This window comes from Gymnoscopelus braueri (genome assembly GCF_963280865.1).
Source record: "Gymnoscopelus braueri genome assembly, chromosome: 12".
NCBI lineage: Eukaryota > Metazoa > Chordata > Actinopteri > Myctophiformes > Myctophidae > Gymnoscopelus > Gymnoscopelus braueri.
In genome coordinates this window covers 45,917,604-45,929,869 of record NC_137614.1, presented here as the reverse complement: position 1 = coordinate 45,929,869, position 12,266 = coordinate 45,917,604, and the positions used below count along the sequence as shown (strand labels likewise).

Genomic DNA, 12,266 nt, shown 5'->3' with positions numbered 1-12,266 from the left:
GCTATTAAAATGTTGATTTAATTTAGTTTTAACATTTTACAGATCAGATCAGGTACACACAAATTGTCCATGTTTTAAAATAAATTCTTCCCATTTCCACCTTGTCTCAGGTACCCCTTGCTTGTAGTACCTCCATGTACCACTAAGGGGTGCATGTACTCCCATTTGAGAAACACTGCTCTAAGGCAGTGGTTCTCAACCTTTTCAGGCTGCGACTCCCCCAAAATAATCATATTGGAACTGTGGACCCCCCAAAATAATCATATTTGAACTGTGGACCCCCCAAAATAATCATATTTGAACTGGGGACCCCCCACCCTGACAAGCACTAGGAATTGTAGGAGTTGAGGCATTGCATTTTGTTGGACTCGGTTCCCACAGATAAATATTGTGAAAATAGCGAGGTGTTGTGAGCTTGTAGATCAGCGATCTTAGGTAATATTTGACAATTTGGCCAATGTTTGACCATTTTTATGTATAGTTTGTTGATTACTGACGCAATAAAAACATTAAAATATAATATAAATAAAATAAAATAAAAAAATGTTAAAATGGTCTTAAAAGTTCTTAAATTGTCACTTTAGAAATGCAAATGCAAATACCCTGTAATAATACACTTATACTGTAAGTTGGTTTGTTTACTGTTGAGTGAGAAAACAATGTTGCATATTAAGCTAATCACCTGGGGACCCCCCAAAATAACCCCACAGTTTGAGAACCACTGCTCTAAGGCTCTGGGAAAACTGGCAGCCTATGTAGAATGTGTCATTGGCAAAGTCGCCCTTTATCATGCTCTTATGAAAACAACACACTCATGATCGTTTATTTCCGCTTCTCTTTTTCCGGGTTGTTCATCCGTTTCTCAGAGTGACCCGTGTGACCCGTCTGCCGTCCGCTCTGGTGGAGCTGAGCGAGCCGCTCCAGGTCATCCGCTACGAGGACGGGGGCTTCAGCAACGCCCACCACCACAGCAGCCCCACCCACTCGGAGACCACCTGCGCTCACACCCGACTGGCAGGAAACACGTCCGCGCTCACAGAGATTTCATGCAGGTAACTGATGCTATAATTGTATGTTTGTCTTACGACTGTGCTGCTTTACAGCTGTAATGTCTGTAATCTCTCCTCGTGCCATGTTCTCTGTGTGTGTGTGTGTGTGTGTGTGTGTGTGTGTCTGTGTGTGTGATATTTGTGATCGGTGTGCGCTGTGATCTCCATGCGTGTGTGTGATGTAATTTAAACAATCCAAAGTACTGGTGCTTGAGTCTTTGGGCCCTATCTTTATGCCTAAACTCGCCTTATGCCTCGCCTTATTTTAATATAGTAAATAGTGAATATAGCTGATCTACATCTACGCGTAGATGAGGACAGTGTTACTTGAGGACAGGAGGTGACAGGAAGTTCTACCAGCTAAACTAGTTTTATAGTTTGTCAACGTAGCTTCAGTATAGTTGTGGTTTCCATGCGGTGAACATACTCAAAAATGTTGAGAAAGTATGCAGATGGAACGATAGAAAAGGGTATGTACATGATGAGTGATTCATGACGGGCATGGCAGGATTTAAAGGAATGCAGTGTCACTATAGTTTGATGCAAAGGTGCCTAACTTTGATCAGAGGTGAGGAGGAGGTCTGATGGTGAGGCTGTGGATCAAGGGTTTCCATGGATTATGCTTGTTGAGTGTTATTATAATTGAGTTGTTATTGTTATTATTGGACACTTTGAAACACTTTCTCTCAACTGACGAAAATTAGCTTTACTTGTCCAGTTCTGCCCTTCTTTGCCTTGGTAGCAAATAGCTCCTTCTGAACAGATGCCATGTTTTTGCTCTTTTCCACTGTTGTCATACCGTTGACTTGACTCACATACTGTACGACGTACGTGGTACAGGTATCACGTACAATACCACAAATCTCCTGCACATATTAATGAGCATGTCATGCCGACACTTTATGAGTCACCAAAAGTATTCAAACAGATTTTTTAAGATTAGATTGTGAATATTAACACATTGAATGCCAATCGCGTAGATCTACGCGAACCTATTTAAAGCCGCAGCGTGCCAGTCGCGTAGATCTACGCGAACCGCCGATTCCCATTGTAATCGCCCCAGGTGCACTTTCCGAATTTTTTTGATCCATTTCCGTTTCCGGTTTCCGGTCGGAAACAGAATTATTCGGGTTCCGGTTTTTTCGATCGTATCCGCTTCCTGTCTGGGATCCTGTTTAAAACTCGATTTTCTCGGTTGTTGTTTTTCTCCTCGCTGATCACTGTTTACCGTTGATCGGCTGTATCTTCAAGATGGCGGCACGGATTTGGAAACTATTTTCGCTGGCCGTTTCTCACAGATCCGCTGTGTGTTTAGAACCAAATGAACGCGCACTTTTAACTTATTTAGCGAGGTCTGTGGCGACATGAAAAAAACAAAAAAACAACAATAAAACGCTGGCACTGGTGAGTACATTATGAGATTAAACTCTGGCATGGAATGTGTTAAAAGACAATATTTTCCGTTAAAAAAATAAAAATAAAAAAAGTGTTAGGACATAGACAAGTCAGTAAGAGCATTTAAAGTGGTCAAACTATCAATATATTCAGAAGCATCTTCCATAAAATCCTAATAGTCTTGGATATTTCATATAAAAGCAAAGGTTCCTTTCATGATGTTTCACAAATCGCACATTTAGACTTGGTCATAGAAACATTTTCAGTTGTGAGATTTTATTTTGCCTTAATCCATTTACCCAGCTTATCTGTTTTTTACTCCTCATCCCAGATACATCACCGTGTTGTTCTACCTAAACTCTGTGGAGGACGGCGGACACTCCACCTTTCCTGTGGCCGACAACCGTACCTTTGAGGAAGAGGTGGGTGTGTGTGCTGTGCTCTCTCTCTCTCTCTCTCTCTCTGCTGCTTATGAACCAGCTAACCATCCAGCAGTGGTGGAAAATGTTTTACTTAACTAAAAGTATCAATACTGCAATGTAGAAGTACTCTGATACAAGTACTGTAAAAGTCTGGAATAAAAAAATTACTTGAGTAAAAGTACAAAAGTATTGGTATCAAAATGACGCGTTGTTAGCTTGTAGTAGATCGGTTATTTTCAAATAGCCTAGGTATAAAATACGGCTAAAGTGGTTCATGTATGTTTTATAATGTAATAATTTATATCTGCTAAGTAACTAGTAGCCAAAGTTTTCAAATAATTGTAGTGGAGTAAAAGTACAATATTTGCCTCTGAGATGTAGTGGAGTAGAAGTAAAAGTATAGACAATTGGAAATACTCTAGTAAAGTAAAAAATACCTCACAATTGTACAGTACTTGAGTACATATACTTAGTTACTTTACACCACTGCTAGCCAGGCCTAATAAACGTCTCGCTACTGTTACTGCTACGAAATGATGTGAAACGACCTTGTGCCTGAATGCTGCTGATAACATGCAGACACTGTTGAGCCTTGACAAGGAATCTGATACCAAACGGAATATCAGGTCTCATAACAAAAGATTAGACAGTCTTTTTGATTTGTGTGTGTGTGTGTGTGTGTGTGTGTGTGTGTGTGTGTGTGTGTGTGTGTGTGTGTGTGTGTGTGTGTGTGTGTGTGTGTGTGTGTGTGTGTGTGTGTGTGTGTGTGTGTGTGTGTGTGTGCGCGCGCGCCAGGCACTTGTCCAGGATGGTGTGGACCTGACGGACACACGGCAGACATGTGACAGAGGGAACCTGCGGGTGAAGCCCACCGTAGGGACGGCCCTGCTGTGGTACAACCACCTGTCTGATGGCAGAGGTGAGCGTGAGGAGGCCTTAAAGGAGGAGTTCACCCAAAACATGACTTATTTTCTATCAATTACACACCCCATGAAGCCTTGATTTCATGGATTTGTTTTTGTGTCATTCCTAAGACAATAATTTGATGACCGTGTGTATTTCCGGTAGGAGACACAAATAATCTACTTTGTGTCTCCTACCGGATACATTAGCCGGTAGGAGACGGGAATCAAATTATTAGCTTAGGAATGCGACAAAAACAAAAAAGAATCCATGGATTCAAGGCTTCATAGGGTGTACAATTGATAGAAAATAAGTCATTTTTTTGGGTGAACCTCCTCCTTTAAGGAACACATTAAAGACCTGAGGAGGCCCGATTCTACAAATGCCTTCTCATGCTGCGTTCACACGGGCAGATACAAAGATACCATTCATTTTCAATGGAAGCCAGCGACATGAAGATGCAAAGCAACCTCCGACGTTTGTAGAGCTGCTACAAAAGATACAAAAATACAAATTCAAGTTGAGCTGGGTTCAACTTCCAGATGCAAAGATACAAAACTAACAAACTGTAGCTCCGATGACGCAGCGCTTGATGACGTCAACGACCGCGTTGAGCAACACAGATACAAAGCGACAGAGTGACAAATATGCGGTGTATTTTTGTTATCTTTGTATCTGCCTGTGTGAACACAGCATAAATTAGTCGTTCTCAAACTTTTTGATTGCAGTCTCCCACAGTCAGTGGTGGAAAAAGTACTCAAATTCTTTACTTAAGTAAAAGTACCAATACTGCAATATAAAAATACTCTGTTGCAAGTAAAAGTCCAGAATAAAAAATTTACTTGAGTAAAAGTACAAAAGTATTGGCATCAAAATGTACTTAAAGTACCAAAAGTAAAAGTACTAAATATTTGAAAATAGCAGATCTACAAGCTCACAACGCGTCGCGACGCGTTGTGAGCTTGTAGATCTGCTATTTTCAAATAGCCTATGTATAAAATAGGGTTAAAGTGGTTAAATGTTTCAGTATATCATGATTTATATCTGAAAAGTAACTAGTAAATAAAGTTTTCAAATAAATGTAGTGGAGTAAAAGTACAATATTTGCCTCTGAGATGTAGTGGAGTAGAAGTAAAAGTATTGGAAATGGGAAATAACCAAGTAAAGTACAAATACCTCAAAATCGTACTTAAGTAAATGTACTTAGTTACTTTCCACTACTGCCCACAGTAATAAGGAAAAAAACAACACATATTGGCCATTTTTACACTCAGTGTCGGGGACCTCAGTAGCATGTGGAAGATCCATACACAGCCACAACAGCCTGGCACCAACCTAGCCACATTTTGCTTTGGGATGGCATCCCATTCCTCAACCAGAATTGGTCTCAAGTCAGCCAACGTGTTTCTGTTGGTCACTAGTCTAGCACGTACAGCACGCCCCAAGCTGATCCCACCAAGTGTTCAACCGGGTTGAGGTCTGGACCCACGGCAGGCCATTCCGTCCTCTCCACCCCCGAATTCCTGTAACGGCCACTTGGCGGTCTGTCTTTGACTTCACCAGTCTCACGGAACTCGGTCCCAAGTTTGGAAATGGTACCAGGGCTGACACCAAAGGATGCTGTCACTCTGTATGCTGGAACACCAGCTTCCAGTTGCCCTATTGCACGGGCCTTATCCTGAAGGGCAAACGTGGCATCTTTCCACCAGTGTTGCTGCTTGGAGCATACACAAAACTCAATAAAGTTCCAGGACCCATGCTCAGGTGCCAGGCACACACCTGTGACTGGCACACACCTGTGACTAGTCTGGCACACACCTGTGACTAGTCTGGCACACACCTGTGACTGGCACACACCTGCCAGCACTTGAAGCTCAAAACGAGAGTGAATGCCAATGCCAACAGAACAATATTGCAGGGGATTTTGGCCAAAAGAATTGGAATACCCACACATTTTGCTGTGTTGCTCATTCCATGAATGCCCGATCCTTACCTCCTCCATACCTAATTGTAAAGATGACTAATCTGCGATAAAAATATATATAATTATTATAATATATAATATATAATATATATAAAACACAATGCCAATTGGTATTATTAAAGGCGAGAAATTATCGAACAACCTTAACTTTCCAAACTTTTTGTGGGCAGTTTAGTATTAATGCTGTACTGTTAAGATGGTTTTAGTTGTATTTTATCTTCTTTGTTTGTGTACATCATTGGTTCTCAAAGTGGTAATCTAATCTTAGAACATGCGTTTGTACGCAATACCTGTACGTACCACGTACGGTATGTGAGTCAACGGTATGACCACAGTGGAAAAGAGCAAAAACATGGCATGTCATCTGTTGAGAAGGAGCACCAAGGCAAAGGAGGGCAGAACTTCAAAGTGTCCAATAATAACAATAACAACTAAATTATAAAAACACTCAACAAGCATAATCCATGGAACCCCTTGATCCACAGCCTCACCATCAGACCTCCTTCTCACCTCTGATCAAACTTAGGCACCTTTGCATCAAACTATTGTGACACTGCATTCCTTCAAATCCTGTCATGCCCTTCATGAATCACTCATCATGTACATACTTATCGACATACTCATCGATCGACATACTTTCTCATCAACATAGACTAGGCCTACCGTACCTTTTCACCTTAATGGAAACCACAACTGTTGAAGCGTTTACAAACAAAAAACTAGTTTAGCTGGAACTTCCTGTCTCCTCCTGTCCTCAAGTAACACTGTCCTCGGAAAAGCCACCTGTCTATATACTGTATAACCATATGAAGTATAATACGCACCCACTCACCTTGGCAGCCAAGTGGCTCTTTTGCTTCTGCAATGTAAGATGGAAGCACTGTCTGTACTGATGAGACCCAATTATTGAAATCCCAAGCATGGAATATACCATGCCCCATTGAATGCTTGTCTCAGGACTGCCACCTGCCAGTATACAGTGGATAACTTCCCAGTCTCCAGGTTTTCTAAAGTATAGGCTAGCTTAACCACTTTAACCCTGACATCCCAATTTTGGGCATGCCATTGTAGGCTAAAAATAAAAGAGAATTGCTGATCTACAAGCTCACAACATGCTGTGATGTGTTGTGAGCTTGTAGATCGGCTTTCCCCCCCAAAATAGTTTTAAAATGTGTAGTGCAGTGGAATAGAGTAGACACTATGGCACATTAAGAGTCCATTATTACTGTAAACATTTAGGGCTAGGCCTATGTGTTTCTGGTAATATTATTGATCACTTGTTTTGCATGTCTGTGGCAAAAATAAAATATTGATGGAAATGTCCATCACAAGCTGGCATGGTGATGACCCCTGCGCAAACGTCAGAAGTTATATATATATATGCGAGGCAAAGAACCCGAAACCACTTCCATACAGAATGGGAGGAAGACTCTTCCTGGGAGGAAGAACATTTTGAATAATTTTGAATGCTTTTAACATAAATCGTCTCTTCTGGGAGTCCCTGGCACAGAACATTTTCAGATGGGGTTCAGCGGCCAAATATATATATAATGTTGGGGGTCATTGGCACAAAAACAATTTGAGAACTACTGGTGTACATGTTGCATATTTCTTTTATCATTTTGTGTTTCTGACTTGGTCTTCTCCCCTTTCTCCTGTGGGGTGCCCAGGCTGGATGGGTGAGCTGGATGAGTACTCTCTCCACGGAGGCTGCCCGGTCGCCGGCGGGGTGAAGTGGGAGGCCAACAGCTGGGTGAACGTGGACCCGGACCAGCAGCGGCAGGCCCGCTACCAGAGACTTGTGACCCACAGGCAGGAGGCTAAGCCTGGCATGGAAGAGCAGCAGTACCACCCTATGTCACACAGCGACCTCCACCAAGACCTATAGCCACCTACGGGCCTGCACACATTTTGATAACGGTGGTAAATCTTTTAGCCCAGAATACAGACTGATTCGCTACATTCATTTTTTATTTTTTTTTCACTTCTCAGTCTGGGAGGATTCCATTTGAGTCTGATTTCTGTTACGGTACGTTTGGAATGTCATTGCGGATTGGATAGCGCTTAACAAATCACAGTAGGAAGGGAAGTGACTTGAATTTTTACATTGGAGGGCCCAAGAAAAAAAAGAAAGACGTGCCGTCTCGGGTTTACTGCCCGCATCTGTGTGACGTAGGTGGCCGTCTAGGTGGTAGTCTATTCATTCCAATGGGAGAAGTGAGCGTGAGCACAGCTTCTGAATGGGTCTCTATACCTCACGGTCCACTGAACTAAATATTGGACCCAATCGCCACAAGCCACACAATCTTCCAAACGTTTTGACACTAAAATGGCTTTTTTCAGAATCTAATTTGTTATCGACCTTTCGCTGTCCCAGGACCACACCCCCGCGGAATCTAGCACCAGTAAACATAGGACATTCGTGAGGTCTGCCGTCAGACGGCACTCTGTATGCCATTTGTGTGTCTATACCATTTCGCCTCTAGTGGCTACAATTGGGATGGCCTATCTTTCTATATCCACCATCTTTGGGAAGGCTCTTTTCCTGCCCCGCCGACAGACCAATCAGAATCCTAGGCTCTCTTGCGTCCGAAACCACCCCCTTTCACATACTGTAGGAAGAGTCCCCAGACTGAGAAGCCAAGTGAAAAAATGACTGTAGCGAGTCAGTCTGGATTCCAGGCTATAGGGAAATCTGATGTTAAAACGGAAGTAAAACTAATCATCCTGCTACAGTGGGGCGTTTCTGAAACAACCAACTGGTGTTTACAGAGACCGTGTATTGATGGGAATACCAAGATTTTGCACATAGGCACTAAAAACACCACCCTAGAGGTTTTGTTTTTCTCTTGTTCCATCAACTCAATCTTTGTCATAATCTGCCTGTCCCTGAAGGGATTTCTGACTGTGACCAATAATATTTTAATCATTCTTCTACGTAGGCTGTAGCTGTGACTTGAACAGAAAGCGATGGTGGGGAGATCCCAATTTCCCTGCACAATTTCTTTAACCACTTAAACCCTATGTACTTCATTGACTGGAGTCCCCCAGGGTTCTATACTAGTCCCCCCTCCTTTTCCCCCGTACACCAAATACCAAATACTGAAAATAGCACATCTAGCACATAGATCTGCTATTTTTGAATGTTCACCGTAGGATAGGGTTCATGTGGTTAAAATCTCTAAATAACAAGGTATAGATATGACGGTGTATATTGAATAATTTGTACTGATAATGGTGAATGCAATCTGTCCACAGAGCACTCTTTTGATAGTATTTAGTCGATACTTACTACATATTTTATTGGGCAGAACAATAGCCTTCTATTATGAGCCATATCACAGTGATGATTTGTGAATGTCTTCCTATGGGATATTTCTGTGTGAGTAGTCTACCTCTGTGTTTGTTTTTGTTTTTCAGTTATGTTATGTTATGAGTTTTCTCTTCCATGAAATGTGGATTTGACAGAGCTAAAGCAAATCCAAGACTATCCAAGGCCTGACTACGCGAAGTAGGTGTGGATTGACAACTTGAAGCTTGAGAAGCCATTCCTTCAGGTGTAATTCATGTTTCAAGGTGTGCTGTTATTTGCTCTCAGTATATATATATATATTTTGTGTCTTATTTATTTGGGTGTTATTTATTAAAACTATTTGATAAGTTAAGTTAATGGAATATCATATTTATTATTGCTTGATGTTGCACTCAATCTGTTATCATATTTTATTATATTTGTTTATGTATTCTATGGTATGAGAAATATATTAAAGATTGTTTTATCATCCGTCTTGCTGTTATGAGAAGTTTTATTTCGGTATTTCTTTAATGAATGGAAACGTACAACATTGAATATTGTGTTTGACTATGCTGTAGCTCTGGGCCGAAACGGAGACATTGTCCACAAGGTGGCGATCAATGCAAACTAAAACACATTCAACTTTACCATGTATTTTTTAATTATAACCTTTTGGGACAGATAAGATAATCATATTAAACAAAGTCATCTTTCGCAGATAAATCCAAGGCTAGATATTCGTTTATCCCAATTAACACAGCATACAATAACAAAGTCTTCTTCTATGGAGATTACTTACTAGCAGAAGAAAGAAAAGGGGGAAAAAAAGAGACAGCTGTAGAGAAGAGCATTCTAGATACAGTGTTCTTAAAACAAAAGATTGCCGCAGAGAAAGCCTGCATGCGTTTGACCTTGGCTTGCAGACACAGAGACTGTGAGTACAGAGTACTTTTACCATGACAAAGTACAGGCCCATATGGCATTATTAATAGGACATTTTAACCAGGTTAAGGACCCTAGACACATTATGATAATTCAGATAAGAGATAAAATAACTCTATCAGTCCCCACTAGGGACGAAGAGGATTAAGTAAGTAAGTAACTATTCCTGTTCCAGTTTGTGGAAGCTTGTCACAGAAAATCATTTCACCCTCTCTCTTTTAGATCCCTTAACTTTTGATGTGACTAGTACACTAGAAGTTGAAGTTGTGTATAATACTGTATATCATCACATAATAAACAGCACATGGATGTTACGGTACGGTACAGTGGCTCCGTCAGTGTGGTTAGTTAGCAGAGGTGCCACACAGCAAGGTCCTGTTGCTTGATTGATTAAATACTTTATTGATGATTCTTTAAGATACAGGCAGTACAAAGATTTAAAAACACCAAATGGATGACACAAAGAGGCTTGTTTCCATTGTGGTACATTAAACAGTCCACACTCAAAAAACTGGACTTTGTGTGTGTAATTTATAAAGTTCTTTCTCCGTGTCTCTCACACACACACACACACACACACACACACACACACACACACACACACACACACACACACACACACACACACACACACACACACACACACACACACACTGCTCTTGCCCATGGCACTGGCCTGGTCATTATAAACCTACTTAATTGACCAGGGCAATGTTTCTCAAACATTGTTTTAATTTGAAGGACCCCTGGTTTGGTATGCATTAGGGCCACAGGTTCCACTTGGTTCCTTAAAGGTGCACAGGTTCATAGGTTAGGGGATTTGTAGTGCCCCCCCCATCCAGTTATTACACTGGCCCGCCGTGGCCCGGGGCGCAGACCGAAGAAAGAGAAAAGAAAAACATAGGACAAGACAAAGAAGACTGGACTAGGACATCAAGAACTCAGTCACATTGTCTGTCAGTCACAACAGGAGGGAGTAGAAACTAAACACACACACACACACACACACACACACACACACACACAACCCACAAAACAGAAAACAACACGTGAACCTAGGAGTCTTCTACAGTGAAAAGGTGGGTCTAAAGCATCCTATATTAAAATTGCCTAGAGGGCGGGCGGGTGCGCGGGCGGGTGGACATCACAAACGTAACATGCAGACCTGCGAGGCGCACCGTTGCTCCGATCCGCACCAAATTTGGCACCAACAGTGGTCAGGGGTCTGCCGTCACAAAAGCCACACCAGGGACCACGTGGGTGCCACAGGCGCACCATTGCGCCGCCCCCTCCGTGTTCCTATTGGCTGGGTTTTTAACAGCCATAACTCCAGTTCCCAGCATGCTTAAAGATGGAGTGCCATGATATTTTTCAACCTTAAAACCTGATCATAAGGTATTATTATTATGTAAGGATTTTTTTCAAAAAAAAAAAAAGTGTACAGTAAGTGTAAAATGTTGTTTTTATGTGGACACGCCTCCAGTTCATTAAGTATACCTGGTTCTCACCTTAGCACCTCCTCCACCACCTTAGCACCACCCACCTGTCCTAGTCCCTCCTCCTCCTCATGCCCACACCTGTTGTGTTATGATAATGAGGGGGAGGGTATGGCATTGTGATGTCACAATGCCCCTGTTTCTCTATTGGCACTTTTGACCCTCAAGGTTTCAGCCTCCAGGAAGAAACTCCAAATAGTCAGAGAAGACATAAAACACCATAAAAACACCACCGGGGGGCTTAATGAAGTTCTATCAACCTCATAGACACATGAAAAACAGAAAAAGTGCAAAACCATGGCACCACCTCTTTAACTTCCCAAACTTGGTTAGTGCTCTTCAACGACCAATAGGCACAAGCTGCAATTGCTTAAAGGTTCTATGACGTTCATTTTCACTTTTTTTATTTTGTATGTTTTTGGGGGGGTTTTATGACCTCAATTACACCCAAAAAATCTGAACTTTGAACATTCAGTGGATTTTCTGTGGTCTGGGGTTTTCTGAATAATTAGGCTGAAAAGTAATCTGAACTTGGCCCCTCGGCAGTGAAGTCACAGCCCATTAATCCCGCCCACTCTCCTCCTCGCCCCTCCCCTCCCCTATCCTTTCCTTTGGGGGGGGCGGAGCAGAGGCGATGATTGACAGGCAAAATCCCTCAACAACGACACCCGCAGGCAAAGATTTATTTTTTCATTGCAGTTGAAAAGGCTTTAGAAATGTGAAAGAAAAACACCTGCCATGGATCAATGGAGTGGAATTTTTTGTAAAAACTTTTTATAC

At 41.9% G+C, this 12,266-nt stretch overlaps 1 protein-coding gene across 1 annotated transcript in view; it reads left to right on the top strand.

The window, feature by feature from the left end:
* Window positions 1–9,492, top strand: part of LOC308097645 (transmembrane prolyl 4-hydroxylase-like) — a 50,245-nt gene extending 40,753 nt beyond the window's left edge. The window contains exons 7-10 of the mRNA XM_080445570.1: window positions 867–1,052; window positions 2,776–2,866; window positions 3,662–3,785; window positions 7,424–9,492. Coding sequence (XP_080301696.1) covers window positions 867–1,052; window positions 2,776–2,866; window positions 3,662–3,785; window positions 7,424–7,641 — 619 coding nt within the window. The 3' untranslated portion in view covers window positions 7,642–9,492. The remainder of the gene's footprint in view (window positions 1–866; window positions 1,053–2,775; window positions 2,867–3,661; window positions 3,786–7,423) is intronic.
* Window positions 9,493–12,266: the final 2,774 nt, after the last annotated feature.